This window comes from Lissotriton vulgaris, chromosome 4_1, assembly GCF_964263255.1.
Source record: "Lissotriton vulgaris chromosome 4_1, aLisVul1.2, whole genome shotgun sequence".
NCBI lineage: Eukaryota > Metazoa > Chordata > Amphibia > Caudata > Salamandridae > Lissotriton > Lissotriton vulgaris.
In genome coordinates, this window is record NC_141691.1 from 1,849,299,418 (window position 1) to 1,849,322,113 (window position 22,696).

The window sequence follows — 22,696 nt, forward strand, 5'->3', positions numbered from 1 at the left end:
GGATTTGAACCTTTGACCATTAGGTCAAACACTTGTGAAGCAGAGGCATTACTCCACAGCATAGATACCTAATAATAGCAGGTGAGATTCCCCAGTGTACCACTGTAGGAGTGGGTGCGCAGACTAAGGAACAGGAGCATTGTTGTGCGCCCTGTTCCATGTGGTGTTATCCAGAGAGTGTATGTGTCCGTATGCTGCTATGAGCATGCAGACTGAGTGACAGGAGCAGTGCTGTGCGCCACAATTATTAGATGTTTTTCGTGAAGTCTGGGTGGTCGAGGGGAGGAGGTTTTAGTGTGCAGGACATGTTTTTGATACAGTAGTGTGTGCCTGTGTGCGTGCAGTGGACCTGGAAAATTTGTGACATGCACGCACATTTATATGTGCCTAATGGCTGAGCAGGACGTGTTTATTATTAACTACAGTGCATGTGTATTGACCCGAGAAGGATGAAAGGCACAGTGGCCCACTGGGATTTGAACCTTTGACCATTAGGTCAAACACTTGTGAATCAGAGGCGTTACTCCACAGCATAGATATCTACTAATAGCAGGTGATATTCCCCAGTGTACCACTGTATGAGTGGGTGTGCAGACTAAGGAACAGGAGCATTGTTGTGCGCCCTGTGGCATAGGGTGTTATCCGTAGAGTATCGTACCCGCGCTCCCTGCATCCTATTCTCGCATTGCTACAACCTCCATAGCGCCTCATTACTGCATAGCGCTATAGCGCGAGTGCCTCTATGTACTGAAATTTACCATTTGCATCGCTTTGACTATAATTAACGCTGCGCTGTGTTTGAAGCCCGCATTATTTGTACTTCCATTATATTGTGTTTAACTGTACTGCACGCCGCATTGCCTAATTATTGTGCAGCCTTTGATGTGCATTTGTTGACCCTGCCTACCTCGAGTTTACTCTGGGGCCGCCATCTTTGTTGTTGTTGCCTCGGAGCACCTCCTCCACAGCCCGCCCCGCCTCCCAGCTGACCCTCCCTCGCCCCTCCCCCTATCCATATATGTCAGATGGATTTGCGCGCAGCGGTCGCGGCAAAGGTGCGCCAAAGGTAAGCCCGTCTACGCCCGTCTGCGCCTGGACCGCGCCCAGCGCCAGACCCCCTGGTCCTCGCCATACCCTACCCACTAGAGTCTCATATGATGCCGCAACTCTCCGCTCCCTCAACCCCGGACGCCCACTAGAGTGCTGCGTAGCTATCCCAGGACGTACCCACGGCCCATTCGCCTGCCTCTCCTGCAAGTTCAACTGCTCCAGGACTCTCACCAACTCCACCCCCCCTACACATACCTCCGACTCCAACCGCCTTAAGTGCATCTTGCTCAACACCCGCTCGGTCCACAGACATGCAACAGAACTCTGGGACCTAATTGACACAACGTCACCCGACATCGCCTTCCTCACAGAAACATGGATGAACACATCATCAGCACCCGCCATAGCCATACCGGACGCGTACAAGATTATCCGAAAAGACCGCATTAATCAAACTGGAGGAGGCATCGCCATCATCCACAGAAACAACATCAAAATCACAACCAGCTCAGACGACAACCTTGCAACCGCCGAACATCTCCACTTTCAGATCCACACCGACTCCAGGACCACACTTAGAGGCACCCCCATCTACAGGCCTCCAGGCACCCGCACTCTATTCAGCGATGACATCACGGACTTCATCAGCCCGCACGCCCTCGCCTCCGAAAACTATATTCTTCTAGGAGACCTCAATTACTACCTTGAAAACAAACACGACTGCAACACCACCACCCTTCTGGCCAACCTGGCCAACCACGGATTCAAACAACTTGTTGACACCCCCACCCATATAGCCGGACATACGCTCGACCCGATCTTCACCTCCAGCAAACACATCTCCTTCGATCACACCACAGCCCTGTATTGGACGGACCACAACTGTGTTCACTTTAGCTACAAAAGCTCCCTGACCCACAACCGTCCACAACCCATCCCTCGAAGAAACTGGAACAAAATCACCACCGACCAACTCCTCACTTCACTCAACCAAAACCCTCCCACCATCTCAATGGACCCAGACCAAGCGGCCACCGACCTCAAGCAATGGATTACCCACAGTGCTGACGAATTAGCACCCCTGAAAATGCACCAGATGAAATCAGACAGCAAAAAGGCCCCCTGGGTTAACGATGAACTTAAAAAATCCAAGAAACTATGCCGCACCCTGGAGAAGATATGGAGAAAAAACCCAACTTCAGACAACATGACCTCCCTCAAGACAGCCACCCGCAAACACCACCAACTGATCCGATCCGCCAAGAAATCAGCATTCAAGGATCGTCTCGACAACAACACTCATAACAGCAAGGAACTCTTCAACATCGTCAAAGAATTCACCAACCCCTCCGCAGCATCCAACGACATCACCCCCTCCCAAGACCTCTGCGACGCATTATCCTCCTTTTTCTACAACAAGATCGCAGACATCCACAACAGCTTCGAGAATTCTCCCAGCGATCAACCCTCTCCTCCACCTTTAGATCCCACTCCACCAACTAACAACCTCAACGCCTGGAACCCAATCACCACTGAAGACACCATTTGCCTCATGAACTCTATCCACTCTGGCTCGCCTTCTGACCCCTGCCCAAACCACATCTTCAACAAAGCGGACTCCATCATTGCACCCCACCTCCGCGATGTCATCAACTGCTCTTTCAACTCCGCCACCTTCCCAGATAGCTGGAAACACGCCGAACTCAGCGCCCTTCTGAAGAAACCCACAGCAGACCCTTCTGAACTTAAAAACTACCGCCCCATATCCCTCCTCCCATTCCCGGCCAAAGTCATAGAGAAAGCCGTCAACAACCAGCTCGCCGCCTTCCTTGAATCCAACAACTCCCTTGATCCATCTCAATCCGGGTTTCGAGCCAAACACAGCACCGAAACCGCCCTCATTGCAGCGACCGACGACATCCGATCACTCCTGGACAATGGAGAAACAGTGGCCCTCATCCTACTTGATCTTTCCGCCGCTTTCGACACAGTCTGCCACAGCACCCTTATACAACGCCTCAGCAACATCGGCATACAAGGAAAAGCCTTGGACTGGATCATCTCATTCCTCGCTGGGAGAACTCAAAGAGTCCGACTTCCCCCATTCAACTCAGAGGCCACTGAAGTCATCTGTGGCGTACCTCAAGGATCCTCACTCAGCCCCACCCTCTTCAACGTCTACATGAGTCCTCTCGCCTCCATCGCGCGTCATCACAACCTTAACATCATCTCCTACGCCGATGACACCCAGCTAATCCTTTCCCTCACCAAAGATCCCAACACCGCCAAAACCAATCTTCACGAAGGCATGAAAGAAGTAGCCGAATGGATGAAACAGAGCCACCTAAAACTCAACTCAGACAAAACGGAGGTGCTCATCCTAGGATCCTCCCCCTCACCTTGGGACGACTCTTGGTGGCCTTCCGTTCTGGGCACAGCACCCACACCCACAGACCATGCACGTAACCTTGGCTTCATCCTAGACTCGTCCCTCTCGATGTCCAGACAAGTCAACGCTGTCTCATCCTCCTGCTTCAACGTACTTCGCATCCTCAAAAAGATCTTCCGCTGGATCCCCCTCGAAACAAGAAAGACTGTCACCCACGCTTTGGTCACAAGTCGACTGTATTATGGTAACACACTTTACGCCGGAATCACAACAAAATTACAGAAAAAACTCCAACGCATCCAAAACGCATCAGCTAGACTCATACTTGACATCCCGCGCCAAGATCACATCACCGGACATCTAAAAGACGTCCACTGGCTTCCCGTCAGCAAAAGAATTACTTTCCGCCTTCTTACCCACGCACACAAGGCCCTCTACAATCTAGGACCCGAATGCCTCAACACTCGACTGTCCTTCTGCAAACCCACCCGTCAACTAAGATCGTCCAATCAAGCCCTCGCCGCAGTCCCGCGCATCCGGAAATCCACCATGGGCGGCAGATCCTTCTCCTTCCTGGCTGCCAAGACCTGGAACTCACTCCCCACCCACCTCCGCCTCACTCAGAACCACATCTCCTTCAGAAAAGAGCTCAAAACCTGGCTATTCGACAAATAATCTACCCCTCCCCTAGCGCCTTGAGACCCTCTGGGTGAGTAGTGCGCTATACAAATGCCCGAACTTGAACTTGAACTATGAGCATGCAGACTGAGTGACAGGAGCAGTGCTGTGCGCCACAGTTATTAGATGTTTTTCGTGGAGTCTGGGTGTTCGGGGGAGGAGGTTTTAGTGTGCGGGACATGTTTTTGATACAGTGTAAGCCGGTGTGTGTGAAGTGGACCTGGAAACTGAGTGCCATGAATGATGGCGTGCGCCTTGTGGCGTGTGGTGTCATCTGTTGAATGTGTGTCCATGACTGGCGTGGGTGCCGACTGCGGACTTAAAAGATGTAAATAAAGATATTCCCCAGGCAGAGACGACCCAGATACCTGTCTGAAGCAGGGCCGGTGCTTGTTATTTCAACCGCACAGTGCTAAGTTTTACATCAAGGTTCCGGCTGCAGTCGCGAATAGCGCCTGGGGTTTCAGTCACCCGGCTGAGTGCTAAACGTTGCTGTTTTCAAAGAATGAGAATACTGTGGCTTTCATGTGTCCTTGCATGAACCGCAGAGTAGACACAAGGAAAAGTATATGATTTCTCTCCAGGGTGTCAAAAACAAAAAAAAGCAACTCCACCAGGGATCGAAGGGAAATTAAAAATGAAAACAAGAGTACAACAAATAACAAGCTCTTGGCATTGCTGTGGGGAAGGGGGGGGGGGGGGGGGGGGGGAGGACAAATGCGAGACATGGCCTGACGGCCGTGAAGTGTGAAGCAGTGGACGGGGGAGCCCTTTGAAGTGAAGCTCTCGGAGGCAGGCGGCACGGGAGCGAGGGAAAAGCGTGTGCTTGTGTTCACGTGAACTGTCACTAAAATTCTCCCCTATCCATTCTTTGCGGAATGGGATAGGCGAGCCCTAAAAATATATATATATGGGTTGGAGAAAACATCAAGCAAAGATAAAGCTCGCTCAGAGACATTAGAGTAAGTAGCCTGAAGTCCTTGAAAGCCTGGAATACCAGTCTATGGAAATAGGTCAAGAGGTGGAAGGCCTTAAGCGGCATAGGGAAAATCAAGCTGATCAGTTTAGTAGAATCACAAGGGGAACACTTCCAGGCAGCATAAGAAGTGTCAATAGCCGAATCTCGTGTGTTTCTCTCCTTCTCTTTACCAAATTCCCCATTTCCACTAGGGAGATTACATTACAGCCAGTGCCCCCGAGCAAAGCAATGCACTTGGCCCTGCCTACACAACCACTCACAGGAAAAGAAATGTTTAACAGAAAGTTGTTAAATTCTGCTCTGCATTGGACCCTTATGTACGTGAGGCCCCGGGCAATTGCTCAGTGTGCCCATGCTTTAAGACAGCACTGATTACAGCAGTGGTTCACACTCGCCACTCTGTTTCTAGTCTCTAGTGTGTGGTGGATTAGGGGATTATCGTCAGGGGGGTAGCTTCAGAGGGAGGTGTCCACTCCCAAATAAATATATTTTTGGCTTTGTAGTTTGGTCTGGGGGCCGTGAGTCGTGTCTGCTATGCCGGTCTTGGTATTTCTAGTTATCCTGATTTCATTAAGAGGTTTTAACTTGTTCATTTTTTTGCTTCAGGAACTTCTATATATAGAAACTGGTTTGCAAAATATGGAATAAATCTGCACCCATATAAGTACTTAAATGGATGCAAATTCACTATGTTTTGGAATTCACAAACTTTGGCAGTAGTAGGCTTGGAAAGCTGTGCCGGTCTCTGGTTTCCAGTCATGCTACTGTAAATCAAACACACAAAGGTTGATGGGGAAAATGCTTGCAAGTTGCCTAACCACTAGCAATCCCGGAGTGTAGCATTCCAACTCGTCGTTTTTTGCCCACTGGGCCACTCTAGACAGACCTGATTAAAGGTTTGGTTCATAGGGTAAAGGTAGACAGGGGGAAGACGACGTTACAGACATATCTATTCATTGGAAGGATCTGCTGTCATGTCAGTTCCTATCAATATAGGAAAAGTTTGACAGACAGCTCTGCCAAAAATGACGGCCAAGCATCAAACTTTCCAAACTTTCGTATTTTTTAAAAAACAAACTCCTAAAGCGTTTTGTTTTAGAAAAATTAAAAACTAATGAACCCCATAACATGGGGTTTTCTACCATGCCTTTTTTTTACTTTTCCTCACGAGGATATACCTGGTGGTGACAAGACAATTTAAAAGAAGCCACCCCACTGTCCACTCTAAGCAGGAAGAACGGTCGGATGGGTTGGCACCTGCTCCGTCTTACAGTCTGCCGAACTCAAATTGGGAAGGCGGATCTTGACTTTAGCAGACAGGGTAATCCATCATAATGGAGTAACAGTGACTGAGTACACTGTTCACCAAACTCCAAATCAGCCCCGAGGCCAACCAAATGAAAATCTGTACTGACTCAGCTCTTCATGGAAACAGTCCATCCCAAACCTTGGTAACCTCATTCATGCACCCTGCAGACCCATTGCCTTTCTTTTTGATAACCAATTTTATTGCGTTTTGAGAAACAGGAAGAATACAGCACAGATAAGTGTTGCTTGTTTGGTACAGAAATTGACTGTTACTTCTATATTGCAGGAACATACATTGTGCACATTAATGTGGACAGATGTGGGTCACAATCTCAAACCAGAAGGGACAAGGAACCGTGCTACCCCGGGTGGCCCAGCCACTTGTCCCAGACCCTTTGATGTTTGGCTTGACATCCTCTAACCTCGTACAGTGGTCTTTCCTGCACTACGCACCAGTCTAAGCCTTTGCACCATTTGGCTACACTAGTGGGGAGGTTCGCTGGGTAGAGTTTTTCCATGCGGCAGCAATATCTCATTTGGCCACCATGAAGGCGGTACCCAGGGGGAGTTTGTCTATCCTGGACCATCTAGGCTGCCCATAACCCCCAGGAGTAGTTTCAGGGTTTGTGTGGCACCTCCCAGCCCAGGACACTCGTAAGCTCATATTCCAGTGCCTCCAAGTACAGGGTGAGATTGTGGGGGGCATGTCAACACCATATGGTAAAAGTCTGCCGGTTCTGAACCACAGCACCCACAAGATGGGGTGAGTCGCAGTTCCGCTCTGTGGAGGCAACGAGGGGTAAGGAACGCGCCGTGGAGATAGTACAGCTGGACCAGGTGAAGCTTGACTGAGGTAGTAATGGTTTTAGGTGCCATCAAGGCATCACGCAAGTCTTCGTCTTCCAACGGACCCAACCAAGCCTCCAATCGTTGTCCGAGAGAGTTTAGCGTTGTTAGGCTATTATTAGTTAAGGAGCAATATATCCTTGATACCCCTCCTTTCCCTAAGTCTATCATAAACTGTGCTTCCATCCGGCTTAACTCTGGGAGAGTTATGCCTGTTTGTATGTATGAGCTGAAAGCGTGTCGGAGCTGCAGATATTTATAAAATTGTGAGGGATGAAAGGCGGAGCGGGTCTGTAGGTGTTGGAATGAGCTTACGTGATCCCCCATCCACACATCTCCGAGTTGCGAGATACCAATAAGGTACCATTCCCTGAATCCTTCTAAAGTTCCAATCTCTTTAAGCTAGGTGGCCTACCAGAGGGGTGTTTGCGGTGTCAACCTGTTGTCCCTCTGGGTGTGCCGTGAGGTGGCGCGCCAGGCCAGCAGGAACGCTCGAGTCACCATCGGAAGGGCCATGGGCACTAGGACTCTGCATAGCATAGCCTGAATTTGTGGGAGTCCCAGCTCCCCTAGTTCGATCCTGAAGGCTCGGTTCGATCAGCCACCGTTAAACCAATCATGCAGGACGAGCAGCAGAGTAGCTAGGTAGTATAGATAAAGATTGGTCATTTCCATGCCCCTGTAAAAGGGTGGGATCTGGCAAATGCCGAAAGCCACTCGCGGCCTAGAGTTTCGCCACAAGAATCTTCTGGCGATACTGTCCAGTTCCCTGAACCAGCTTTCTGGAAGGTGGAACGGGTATTTAGGACAATGTATAGCAAACGTGGGAGGATCATCATTTTAAAAAGAACTACTCTCCCCAGAGTGTTGAGTGGCAAGGTTTGCCAGCCTCGTAGGTATGCATAAAGGGCGATCTCATCTTCATGCGAGCACCTACAATTCCAGCCCGGACATGATCGTCTGCTCGAATGAGGCATGACAGAGGCTCCAGCACCAGGACGAAGAGGATGGGTGAGAGGGGGCATCCCTGCCCCACCCCACTTCTGATCAGAATCATCTCAGAGAGCTCAATATAGAACCCGGACGAGGCGACGGAAGTGCTGCCCTAGTCCCGCTGCGGCCAGCACATTATCCAAATACTGCCAATCAACGGTGTGGAAGGTTTTTTCGAAATCGACTAGCAGGAATGCAAGATAGGGGTTGAGTGACGGGCGATTCGCTAGGGTCAGATTAAGATGCCGGAGACAATGTTGTGTGCTTCGTGCCGGCATAAAGCTGCATTGGTGCAGTTGGACAAGTTTGCAGAGGAATGGTCACAGGTGTTGGGCCAGGATAATGGCGTATATCTTGACCTCCGTGTTAATAAGCGAGATTGGGCGATACTCTAAGCGGGAGGGTGACGGTGGTTGTGTTTTGGGGATGATGACCTCAGTTGCTGTGTCAGTTTCTGGAACAAATGCCCCTGTCTCTGTGACCTCAGCAAATAGATTATAGAGGTGGAGGAACTGTGTGCCCCAGTATGTGGCATAGTATTCTTGTGGGAAACCATCCAGGCCGGTTGTTTTTCCTGCTGCGACCAGGGCAATGGCTTCGCTTATTTCATCTCGTGTGATGGGAAGGTCTAGTCCAGCCGCTTCGACCACATGGAGCTGGGAAAGGTGAAACCCTCCCAGGCTGGCTAATTCAGGAAGCAAGGCACCAGGTCTTTGGGCTGAGTAAAGCTGGGAATAGTAACCGGCGAAAGCCCGCGCTATTGTAGTTGGCGTGCGATGGGTGATTCCGGAAGAGTCCCAGACCTCTGGGACTATGCCAGGGGATACGATGCCAATCTGTGCACTGTTTTTTCGTTTTTGTCACCCCAGCCATACAATCGGGCAATGGAGGACCTCCACAGCAGATTAGCTGAGTCTTGTGAGATTTGTTTGGTCTCGTCACTCACCAGCGTGAACGAACCCGCATTTGTTTAATCCGCCGCGTCAGCCGAGTTCCTTTCCAGGCATGTCGCCTGGGCTTCGAGGATGGTGAGTCGATAGTCTTGGGCCAAACGCTTAGCTTTGAGTTGGCCGTTGGAGAAGCCCCGAATGGTGGCCTTGCCTGCTTCCCAGAGAGTGCACGGAGAGGGGACGAGTTCTGTTTGGTGAGGAAGTATTGTGGGAGCTCCTCCTCGATCGCCTTCCTGATATCTTTGTCCTGGAAGAACCAGGCGTTCAACCTCCAGATGGGGCGGAGTGTGTCTAAGGAGTCGCCCAGGTAGAGGAGAAGAGGTGAATTGTCCGAGATTCCCCGGGGAAGGATGCTGATGTCAGGTACTCTCTGGCATTCGGGGGGCTGGTATGAAGATCATATCCATGCGCGCATACGCGTGGTGTGCCATGGAGGTGTGGGTGTATTGAGCACCCCGGGGGTTCCATGTCCTCCAGACGTCGCAAATGCCCAGGGTCGTCGCCCAGTCTACTAGTCTCTTTGCATGTAGTGTCCTACTAGAGGAAGGTGTACCTGTGGTATCAAGGTCTGGCTGCATGACTGCATTGAAGTCTCCCCCTATCACTGTCACGCCCAGGGGCTGGGAGGAGATAACATTGCTAACATGCCTCAGGGTGGTGGTGAATGTAGCGGGCGGTACGTATATGGACACCAGAAAAAGAATATTCCCAACTAGTGTCCCGGACAGGGCCACGAAGCGGCCCTGGGGGTCCCTGGTGACGTGAGCAGGTACAAAGAGAAGATTGCACCTAAGGAGGATTGCCACCCCACGTGAGCCCCAATCAAACACAGAGTGCCAGGCTCTGTTGAACCCATATCGTGTGAGGAAGGGACAGTGGAGAAAAAGTACGACTGGAGCGTGTCTGTGGCTGCACTGTGGTCTGCTGTACGTTTAACTGTACTGAGCAGTCGGTTGAGGTTTCATGACAGGACCCGAAGGGGTTCCTCTCTATTAGACATTTGCGCCTCGACCTATGCGTGGGGACCAAGGAGATATGCAGCTCAATAGATTGTCCTGAGCACAACGCCATGTGTATCAAAAAAGTCCAATCAATCTTCTTTGTCCACGATGATTACATTCCTGATGTTTGATAAAATCTTCTCCAAATCACATACAGCCTTCTCCAGATCACATATAGCCAACACGTGTTTCGTCAGTTCTGATGCCTCCGCATCTCTGACTTCATCAGGGCTAATAAAAAGTCCATCCAAGTCCTAATCATAAAATCCACCGTAGTTCAAATGTCGAGGCTTGTATTCGAAAAAAGTGTAGCGCATCAGTTTCTTGAAGTCAGCGGAGAGTACTCCGCACCCGATTCTGCCGGGAGAATCGGGTGGGAGGACTTCAATGCGTTGTTCGCCCTCACAAACAACGTATTATTAATCACATAGGCGAAACCTAATGCATTTACCAATGCTTATTTTCATTTGAAAGGCTCCATATCGTACTTTACTTGACATATGCTGTGTGATAAGCCAAATCTTGTGATCAATTGCCACTTAGAAGCTCTTGCTCAGCTCAATCTATGAATGTAGTGGCTTGCCCATCTTTACCTCAGAGATAATGCTCAGTCGGTGTCCCCCGTGTGTACACAGTCGCTCCTTGCCCTGAGTCCAATGAACACCTCCAGCAACCAAGTGAAGTTCATTAGTTTGCAACCACTCCCCTAATTTAATACTGCTGATACTAACATCCGAGTAGCTCAGAATTATTTAATGACTTAAAGAAGGGAGGATCCTGCATCTGAGCTACAAGACAACAAGCCCACCTTAGAGTTTGGTTATGTCCCCTTTCTCAACAGGAATCAATCAATCAATCAGTGACACTTATAAAGCGCGCTACATACCCGTAGGGTCTCAAGGCGCTGGGGGGGGGGGGGGGGGGGGGGGCGCTACTGCTTGAACAGCCAGGTCTTCAGCTTCTTCCTGAAGGAGAGGTGGTCTTGGGTCAGGCGCAGGTCGGGAGGGAGGGAGTTCCAGGTCTTGGCGGCCAGGTAGGAGAAGGACCTTCCTCCTGTAGTCGCTCTTCGGATGCGGGGGACGGCGGCGAGGGCGTGGTTGGCTGATCGGAGGTGGCGTTTGGGAGCGTAGAAGTTGGCTCGGCTGTTGAGGTAGCTCGGGCCTTGGTCGTGTAGGGCTTTGTGTGCGTGGGTGAGGAGGCGGAAGGTGATTCTTTTGTTCACGGGGAGCCAGTGAAGGTCTCTCAGATGTCCGGAGATGTGGCTGGTTCGTGGGATGTCGAGGATGAGTCTGGCTGAGGCGTTCTGGATCCGCTGGAGTCTCTTCTGGAGCTTGGCGGTGGTACCGGCGTAGAGGGCGTTGCCGTAGTCCAGTCGGCTGGTGACGAGGGCCTGGGTGACGGTCTTCCTGGTCTCGGTGGGGATCCACCAGAAGATCTTCCGGAGCATGCGCAGGATGTTGAAGCACGACGAGGAGACTGCGTTGACTTGCCTGGTCATGGAGAGGGAGGAGTCCAGAATGAAGCCCAGGTTGCGTGCGTGGTCTGTCGGTTTGGGTGCGGTGCCCAGGGCGGGGGGCCACCAGGAGTCGTCCCAGGCGGAGGGTGAGGAGCCCAGGATGAGGACCTCCGTCTTGTCCGAGTTCAGTTTCAGGCGGCTGGTTGTCATCCACTCGGCTACCTCTTTCATCCCTTCGTGCAGGTTGGCTCTGGCGGCGGCGGGGTCGTTGGTCAGGGAGAGGATCAGCTGGGTGTCGTCGGCGTAGGAGATTATGCTGAGGTTGTGTTTGCGTACGATGGCCGCGAGGGGGCTCATGTAGACGTTGAAGAGGGTGGGGCTCAGAGATGATCCTTGAGGGACGCCGCAGATGACTTCGGAGGCCTCTGACTTGTACGGTGGTAGGCGGACTCTCTGTGTTCTTCCGTCGAGGAAGGAGATGATCCATTCCAGCGCCTTGTCCTGGATTCCGATGTTGCTGAGGCGCCGTACTAGGGTGCGGTGGCAGACCGTGTCGAATGCCGCGGAGAGGTCTAGGAGGATGAGGGCCGCTGTTTCTCCATTGTCCATCAGGGCTCGGATGTCATCGGTGGCGGCGATGAGGGCGGTCTCGGTGCTGTGATTGGCTCGGAAGCCGGACTGTGAGGGGTCGAGGGATCCGTTCGTCTCGAGGAAGGCGGCCATCTGCTTGTTGACGGTCTTCTCGATGACTTTGGCTGGAAACGGGAGGAGCGAGATGGGGCGGTAATTCTTGAGGTCGGTGGGGTCCGCTGTTGGTTTCTTGAGTAAAGCGCTGAGTTCGGCGTGTTTCCAGCTCTCAGGGAAGATGGTGGTGTCGAAGGATGTGTTGATGATGTCTCGCAGGTGGGGTGCGATGACAGCGTCGGCCTGGTTGAAGACGTGGTGAGGGCAGGGGTCGGTCGGTGATCCGGAGTGGATGGAGTTCATCGTGCGGATGGTGTCTTCGGTGCTGATCGGGGTCCAGGCGTGGAGGGTGGTGGTGGGGGGTGGTTGTTCGGTCATGGTGTGCGTTGGTTGGTTGTTGAAGCCGTTGTGTATGTCCGCGATCTTGTTGTGGAAGTATGAAGCGAGGGAGTTGCAGAGGTCTTGCGATGGGGTGATGTCGTTGTTTCCTGCGCTGGGGTTGGAAAGCTCTTTCACGATGTTGAAGAGTTCCTTGCAGTTGTGTGCGTTGTTGTCCAACCGGTCCTTGAATGCTGTTTTCTTGGCGGCGCGGATCAGCTGGTGGTGTTTCCGGGTGGCAAGTTTGAAGGAGGTCCTGTTGTCCGGTGTCGGTTCCCTTCTCCAGACTTTCTCGAGGGCTCAGCAGTTCTTCTTGGAGCTCTTGAGTTCGTCGGTGAACCATGGGGCCTTCTTGCTGCCGGGTCTGCTAGGCGGGGTCCTCAGTGGGGCGAGTTGTGTTTTTAAGTAGAATCCTATTTGCAGTGGTATATTAGGAGCAGAAACTCCCAACATGGATAAAGTAACTATTTCAATTAAGAATGCATAGGTGTTAATAACATCAAGTGGGTGTGGCCGATTCTCTGTGGGTGTGGCCGATCTAAAGGGCGTCATCTGCGGGGACTGGGTGAATAGGACAGCGGCCATCTTAGTGTGGGCTCGCTGGGAACGTCGCTCGGACGACGATATAAAAACAGGCTTAAACACAATCCTGCAGACTGCTTGCTTGCTCTCCTGAGGCTTGAGCCGGGAGGTTCGCTTTTTAACTCTGCTGATTTTTAAACTTGGTTGAATTGTTAGAATTTTCCCTGTGTGTCCTACCCCCTCCCTTCGCGCTAAAGCTACAAAACGCGATCTTGTTACTGTGGCATTCTAATATTTCAGAATCTGCCATTGAACCATGCCCATAACTATTTAGGAGGAAAGGTGTGTTATACCTTGAGAAATAATCCGTTTTCACAGTCAAGAGCAGCCTACTTGCTCGGACCTTCTCTGTGGGTGTGGCCGATCTAAGGGCCGTCATCTGCGGGGACTGGGTGAATAGGACAGCGGCCATCTTAGTGTGGGCTCGCTGGGAACGTCGCTCGGACGACGATATAAAAATATACGTATAAGGCTCCGCGCAGCGGACGCGCATTGCGGGCGCGCCGATCGCGCGCCGGAGTCAAGCCAGAGTCCAGCCCGTCTGCGCCCGTCCGCGAACGATCGGGGCGCGGGGCTGGCCTCCATAGACCTGGCTCCCCATTACCTACAGAGTCACTCACTAATAAGATGCATCGCCGCCATTATACCAAAGCTGACCTTTTGAAACTTGGTAAGCCATTGTCTTACGACTGTAGGCACTCTATAGACCCGGAGTCCCTACCCGCACAATGCAACACATGCTATCAAACTCTTCCCAAGATCACCTTGACTTCGAATAAAACGATTAATCTTAAATCGGTATTACTCAACTGCAGGTCTATGCCTAAACATAAAACCGAAATCCATGACATCTTGATTAATGAAGACTTGGACGCCATGTTTCTTACTGAAACATGGCTAGACGAAGCTTCCTCCCCGGAGATCTTAGAGGCTATACCTAACAACTATTGTCTTCTAAGAATCGACCGTCAGAGTTAACGGGGGGGGGATTGGCAAGGATTTGCAAAAAAGAACTAGAGTGTACTCTAACCGAATTAAAAATTACGGATAGTGAGTGTGGTAGATTTACCATTAAACTAGATGCTACCAACACAATCATTGGCTTACTTATATATAGACCTCCTGGAGCAGCGTTGCCCTTCTGTAACCAACTTATTGAACTGGCCACTCAGCTTGCCATCAGACACAAAAATGTCATCATACTTGGCGACCTCAACATCCATCTAGAGGATAGCCACTCCAAGGAAGCTCAACTCTTACTGAATGCTTTTAACTCGGTTGATCTCAAACTTCTCTCCACCCTGCCCACCCATCAACAAGGGCATTTATTAGATCCCATTTTCGCTAACTGGGAAGGTATTAACATCTCAACTCCCATCCCACTAATATGGTCTGACCATAGTATGGTGCCATTTAAGATAGCTAGAAAATATATCAATAATACTTATGCCAAAATGCCTCCTTATAGACGTCGTAACTTTAAAAAATGCACTCCTGAACTGTTGGCACATGAACTAGTTGAGCACCCTCCTCTAACAGGAATTTCCCTACAGGAAGTATGGGACAACTTTGAATCTTGGCCAACCAAATCTTTAGACAAAATTGCTCCATGGACCACCAAACCACCAGCTCGACAAACCAAAAATGCTCCCTGGTTCTCAGAGAAACTTAAAGATGCTAAAGCCCTATGTAAAGCCATAGAACGAGAGTGGAGGAAAAACTATCTCCCGGAACTCAAAGAAAAATACAGAAGCAAATTGAAAAAATATCAAAAATTGGTAAGATTAGAAAAAAGTCTCTACTATAAAAGCAGAATTGTGGAATCCAAAAACCCCACTAAGGAATTATTTGGTATCTACAGAGAAATTACCATCTCTTCCCACCTGGATACTAAAGATACCTACTCCACAGAGATATGCGACCAGATAGCGGATTTCTTCGTGGAGAAGGTAGAAAAAAATCCATGCTACTTTTTCAAGGGGCACTAGGATAGTCAAAAATAATCTAGACGATCTAGGTCCTCTCACCAATAAACCCCTTTTCACCAATTTCAGGACCCCTAACAAACAGGAATTAATGAAAATTATAAATGGCATTTGCTCAGGCTCCCCTATGGATGCCTGCCCCCCGGAACAGTACAAAGCAGTCATGGAAAACATATTACTTGATCAAATAAGCAACATGATCACTTTATCGTTCCAGGAAGGCCATGTCCTGAAAAATTGGAAATCTGCCCAAGTGATACCCTTAAAAAAGAAACCTAATATCCCAATTTCGCAGCTCCAAAATTTAAGGCCGATTTCGCTTCTCCCTTTCTGTGCCAAAATCATAGAAAAGGTGGCCAATCTTCAACTCATGGAGTTTTTGGAGAAAGAATCGCTCCTCCACCCCTCTCAATCAGGGTTTAGATCAGGCCATTCAACCGAATCAGCGGTTCTGTATTCTACCGAGCAGATCCGGAAGATGGTGGATGAGGGAGAGACAGCATCGTTGGTCCTACTGGACTTAAGTGCAGCGTTTGATACCGTGCTGCACTCAACGCTGCTGTCTCGACTCTCAGACATGGGAGTAAAAGGCCTAGCTCTCACCTGGTTCCAGTCCTATCTCACTGACAGAACTTTCCAACTTCATTGCCCACCCTTTAAATCATCGCCTCGCGGTGTTAGCCATGGGGTTCCACAGGGCTCTAGCCTGAGCCCTACTTTATTTAACATCTACATGGAACCCCTGGCTCACATTGCGGAGGAATTTGGAGTGGGCATTGTCAGCTACGCTGATGACACTCAGTTGGTGTTTAAAATAACTCCAGACAGTAGAGACTTAGCTACCAACTTCTCTAACTGTATGTCAGCGATAGCGACTTGGATGAATACCAACTGCCTCCGTTTAAACAGAGATAAAACAGAGGTATTGATAGTAGGTAAAGCAGCTACTGCTTGGTCCCATGCATGGTGGGCTAGCGAACTAGGAGAACTACCCATGCCTGTGGAAAAAGTGAAAAATCTTGGCGTCATGCTGGACGCTGACCTCTCAGGAAAAGTCCAAGTAAATAAGGTGACAAGCAAATGCTATGGCACCTTAAAAATACTCCGTAAAGTACTTGACCTTCTACCGACCGAAGCGAGAAAAACCATAGTCCATGCTTTAATATCCCCCCACTTGGACTATGGCAATATTCTCCTACTCGGTCTAAATCAAAAGGGTCTGCACCAGTTACAATGCATACAGAATTCTGCAGCACGATTGGTGCTCGGTCTGTCTCGGAAAACATCTACCAAACATGCCCTCGCTAAACTTCATTGGCTCCCCATTAGAGAGAGAATCATATTTAAGACTCTCTGCTATGCACACCGCATTGCCCAAAACAAAGGCCCAAGCTACCTGAAAGGTCTCATCGCCATTCACCGGCCGATTAGAGACCTAAGATCGTCGGGCATGATGCTATTTAAAGTCCCTCGCATCACAAAAGCTAAAATGGGAGGAAAATCTTTTCGCTATCTGGCCACCAAATTCTGGAATGCTCTGCCAATCCATTTGCGGATGGAGCCCTCCGAAATGAGGTTCAGAGCCAAACTTAAAACTCACCTCTTCCCTAAATACTAACTCCTGTCATCTCCTGGTTTCTAGCTCTTCTCGATGGGTCTGCATTTTGTAGTCAGCGTGGGGACACACAGCTTTGTGTAGCCAGGCGCTCAATAAATGCTTATTATTTAAGTACACACAGCCAGATTATAACTAAGGCTGCCACATTCACGTTAATTATTTAATATTTACGTCTGTATTTAACCATACTTATTTTGTGTTATGCGAATAAATGAAGTCACAATTCCTGTATTTCCAAATTCATTTAACAGAAAAATTAGGAGTCATGCTTTTATGCCTGGAGGGTTTTAGCACACTAAGCAGTCAAACATAACAAAACTATGTACCCACATGAAAATATTAGCAGTATATGGCAAATATACATAGAAATATGGATTTACTCTATGGAAATCTCAACCTGTGTTTAACTCCCCATGCTGTCAATCGGCTCAGCTGTTGTCTGGCACTCAAGAATAACAGCATGGAGAGTTACACAAAAGAAGTCCCATTTTCTATGTCTTTCCGTTTTTAAAATATAAATCCAGTTAGGAAACATATTGTTTTCTGTCTGTGTTGATGAGGAAAAATAGAAACTGGAAACCTTAATTATGAACCAAGTCCATGTACATACAAATGAAGTACAACACGTGTTTTATCTGTTCATAAACGGATGTTACCACTCAAAAGCGGATGTCAAAGTAGTCCATCACAAGACACATGAAGTAGTAAGATTTTAAGTGTTTAAGTATGTTCTTTTTATTTTCAATTATTTTTGCAGGTTTTTTTTCACATATATTACCACAGAAACACGACATAGACCATACATTTCTCAAGAACACGGTCTATTCTAGTACAAGGCAACTAACACATGTACCATCCCTCAAGGTTTTTATATTGTAAAACAGTGAAAAATCACTGACCGTACCGATCTTTGATGCTCACTGTGTAAAAAAGTCATGAATCAAAAACTCTGGACCCATGACAGAAACATCCACAAGATACAGCACATTATGTGAAAGTTGTAAGGAAAGTATGGGTACCTAAAACCACCTCTACAGTTCATATTTAAAGAACTCACTCCGATTTCAACTTAAAAAGCAATTATACTAGCAATTAGAACAACAGAATATTAAGAGCTTTATTGAAGGCAACGGAGTAGCTCTAGGTTTAGAATTGCTGGTGTAACCAGGAACACCAACCTTCCAATGCTTGTCTTAATCTTTCTGTCTTTTTAATTTAGAAAATTCAAGCCTTAGTGGGTAAAATGTTTTAATATCCTTATAGCCCTTCTGCCTAAAGCTAAACTGGTTGTAAAAGGCCCTCTCCCTCGTTAAAGGCCTGGTTCAGGGCATTTTACAAGTGGTATAGCCCTCAGCAGCCGTATCTAAGGCTATATTAGAAGAATGAACTGTTGAGTGCTCCACTGAAGCCAATGTGGTGGCTCGGGGCTAATAATGGCTGGTATAAGCCTTCTGCTCCAACATTTCGATGTTTTTATTTTATTTAAATCCAAACATTCTCCTGTCAATGGGCGTCGCTTTCTCATAGCCTTACAGCCCTTCTGCCTCTGGCTATACTGGTTGCGAAGGACCTCTACCTTGTTATTTTCAGGGCCTTTAACAACCGGGACAGCCCTCTGCAGAGAGTTAGAAGGCTAAAAGAGGTTTACATAAAAATAAATAAAGTCAACATACCGGTCTTTAAGCAGTGCTCATCAAAGTCGGAGCAGCAGCTGTTGTAGGTCTTGCACAGGTTGTCGCAGCGGCAGAAAGGGGGCTCGGCCTCCGCCAGTTCAAAGCATCTGCCTTTGCAGGACCCGGAAGTGCTGATCCACGGAGAATCGGACAGGACTGTGCGAGAAGAACAAAGAATGCAACATCTGTCAGACCACCAGTGCTAGCCAGCGACTGCTCAAAGGGGAGGGGGCAACTGCTGAGGCTAATACTTACACACCTGGAGCTGCCTGCAAAGCAGCGGCCAGAAGGAGGGGTCGGGGGAGAGGAAGAAGCAAGACACATGCAAGAGGAACATCAAGACGAGAACAACACCTGGATTTCACTTTCTCTGCTCTCATTAGAAGGAACAGATTTACTCCCACAAAGACCCAATTACGGTAGAATGATCATCCTTTGGAAGATGCCCAATGCCCTGATAAAAGAGCACTGCCAACAGTTGCTTTTCACAGAGCCTAAACCGCAGTACAAGTATTGATTCTCAAATTCGAAACACTATTTATACCATAGGTGTTCATTCAATGGAGACTCTGAGAGGCAGTTTCTGTAGAAAAAAAAGATGGCGCGGCAAAGTGAGCAAGCGACGAATCTTCACTTGTGCACTGGAAATAACTGCCCAGAAAGCAATTGATGGGTGATATTAGGGAGATGGGTGCCAATAGTCCAACGGTCTACAACTGTTCATTGCCATGCCCTTATTATGCGTGCTCGACTTCAGTCCATAATTGTGGGGTCGGCCATTAACTTCAGATAATGCCCACTGAACAATGCGGTCATGGAATCTTTCCCGCTGTGCAATTCGTTTTCATTCATCATATAATTAGTAGGTCTAATAATTAGGCACTAAGGCAGGCATGCTCAGGGCATTTGAAACAGTTAACATCCAGGGTCCTACCAGCTGCTAACTAGTTATTAGATACTCTAATTATGCTTTCCACAAATAAACTGCACATGTACAAGTGCTTATGTGCCAGCTGTTTATGGATGCACAAAGCACCCACGTGCGTCCCCAGTCACCTAAAATGCATGTGTTGATTTCAGTCGCCACGTATTTAAATGTAATAAGGGACAATGACAGACTGCTGAAGGTGTAGGGCAGCATGTAGCAGATTGGCATTACTAGATTACGATTAATGAGAAGAGTGCATTTGTGTCTGCTCATTCTACCATCTGCATTAATGGTCCGGGTATGCCCTTTTAATGTAAACTACGCGAGTAAACCGAATAGGAGAAACACAAGCACTCGCCATCATAAAGCTGCAAACACTACCATCAACACCCCCAACGGTACTCATTAGATACAATATCCTACGTACACACAACACATTGCTGAGATGCCCTGCAGCAGGTTATCATACTGCCCTCTTTAGCACTTGCTACTAGACCCACCAAACATAAATATTCAATTAATCAATACCAATACCACAATATCTATTAATTTCTGGCCAAATGGCATGTTACCTGACCAAAAGTTGCATAAGCAACTTGTAAATGTCATCCCGTAGATCCCTCAAACACCAAACCACCACATCTGAAGGTCACCGCACACGTCGCATCCACCCAACCGAAGAAAGACCATAAAACAATACCCAGAATACATCCGCCCAGAATATCTCAGAACTCCACAATCGCACTCCGAAGCATCTTACAGCTCTGCAAGGCCATAGGACCCGGACCCCCCAGCATGTCCCCGCCCCAGCCCAACATACCCTAAAACCCACATGTGCATCAACGACAGAGATTTGCGTGTGTTTAAAACGGCCATGTTTAATAATCATACCACATAAACATGACAAGGAAGTTAAAACTGCATAATTAGCAAAACATAAAACACTTTTAATAATCGACATTCAAGATTGTAAAACCCCCAGCACTAAGGGGGGAGGGGGGGGGGGGGGTATTTTTGACCGACATCCCCAAAGCTGAGCTTCCTGCGCAAGGTGCAACCCACCTGCGCCCTAGAGTGGTGGGCCCCACCTCTGATCCTTGTCCGCCATTCCGGGGCCCACCCCCCGACCACCAGGCTGCCCAGGAACCCAGGAGGCTCGAAACCGGTCGCCCTAGCCTCCCCAGCCGGTGGTCACCTTTTCCCAGTGGAGAGCTTACCATCTCAACCCCTCGGTGCTGGCCTAGGGAGTACGCAGGGCGGACTCCCATCCATTCTGTGAGTAAATGTCAATGTTCTCTTTACCGCAACTCGCCCCTCAAACCACTGATCACAGGGACAGGTGGGAGGGAGTTAAGAAACTTAAGACTAGGGATAGGAGTGGGAACAGGTCGCGGGCGAGCGCAGCGGATCCGGTGAGGAAGAGGGGGACAAAGAGACCGAGGTCACTGCCACGAGCCTCTAAATAGGCCCTGGTCTCCGCCCCCCTCTCTCCCCACCGGAAGTGCGTCACGCTTGACCCGGAAGGACTCGGGCGGCCGGAGGCCTCTCGGCGATCCGCCCGCCCAATGACCATTGAGGGAAGGGGCGGGTACCGGGAGGCCGGGCCCTAGGAGCGCGCTCCTTTAATGTCGCGCTTGGCATATTAAATGGCAGACTGTGCGCTATACCAATGCTAGCTACACTACAGAGCTATGGAGACAGATTCATTTCATGAACAGAGTGACAGTGTAGCAGTAGTAGTACTAATATACTTCATTAAATTCTAAAAGAAAAAAAAACATAAAAGCACATACAATACACAGTATGCTGTCAAATTAATTCAGATCATCAATATACATACAAATAGTCCTTAAAACTAACACTTTGAATCATATTGGCAGATATGTTATTTGCTGTTTCAAAAGCCCTTAAAACGACACTTTAGAGAATATTTGCACGTTTGATTTTTGTTTTTTGAGATTCAGCACTTTTGCAGAAGAAAACGGTGAATTAAAAATTGCCACACCTGCATGTGTCTATTGAACTTTGTGCTGTAAAGTCAATTTAAAATACGACAAATTACAGTGCATTATATAACTAAAGTGCAATTATGTGCATTGTTTGTTTTGAGATGGTTAAGGCAGTATCAAGAGAGAACAGACCAATCAATAGAAATCACGAGAGTGCTAAAAATGATCTATAGTTTAGCTGCTGATTACGAGGATAGATTTACATCTTGTAATACAGATTAAGTATCAGGAAATAACGATTTAATTATATTACAGAGATTGACATATTCTTGCATCTTAGCCGGCATGCATATAACAGATATTTAGACAGGGCAAAGATTAGCCATAATGTGGTATTGCTTTTGAGAATCCGAATTACAGCCCTCTCATATGTCTTGCTGACAGAATACGACAGATCGAAATTAACAAAGTTCTCCTATGACCTGTGTATCTAGGACAGAAGAATAAGACATGCACTTCAGTTTCGGAGCAATCAAGACCAGATTGAGAAATGTTATAGCCATTGCATCTACAGCAAAAACCATTGGTTGGTAGAATGCCACATCTAAATTGCTCAGTTATAGAGATTTTGCTTGAGGAGGTTCAATCTGATTCATAAATTCCCCACAAAGCAAGTTATCTTTGAGGTCCAGAAACCTTTCCGTTAGCTCCCAAGCAGTAGTGTGATTCAGCCAAAGACCCCCGGTTTAATGCCAGTATCTCTTCTACAGGCACAGCAAGGTGTGTTTTCTGTATGCAGTAAGGGTTAGACCAAAGCTCACTCCTACCAATTCTTTATAACCATGACTTGACATATTTAATCCGTGGTATACCCCTTTTAGTATCAAGTGCAATCACTTCCGAAACGATTGTCTCATGGTGAGCGGTGAAATGCAAGACCAGGCTTGGATCTAGTAGCTGAGGTGTCTGAATGCTACTTCATGTGCTATATTTTGAAGCCCCAGATCCAGACGCATGGGATCAGGGGCGCATTTCGAGGTAAGACAAGATTCTAGCTCATAAAGGTGTTCTCTGTTTTTCCAATGGGCCCTATATTCTGAGATCCCCAGATCTTTGCGCCATATAGCGCAGTACCAACACCTTTATATTGATCGCTATCAATACCCGGACAACAGGCCTATAAGGGTATACTTTAACCTTTTGGCCAAAGCGACGCTTACATGTTGCAATGTGAGCTGGCACCTAGAGA

General features: G+C 48.4%; 1 protein-coding gene across 10 annotated transcripts in view; it reads right to left on the bottom strand.

Annotated features, from left to right (window-relative positions):
- ENPP2 (ectonucleotide pyrophosphatase/phosphodiesterase 2) overlaps window positions 1–22,696 on the bottom strand; it is a 947,534-nt gene that overhangs the window by 346,184 nt on the left and 578,654 nt on the right. For all 10 annotated transcript variants that reach the window (XM_086966157.1, XM_086966156.1, XM_086966152.1 and 7 more), the window contains exon 3: window positions 18,571–18,726. In XM_086966157.1, coding sequence (XP_086822283.1) covers window positions 18,571–18,726 — 156 coding nt within the window. The remainder of the gene's footprint in view (window positions 1–18,570; window positions 18,727–22,696) is intronic.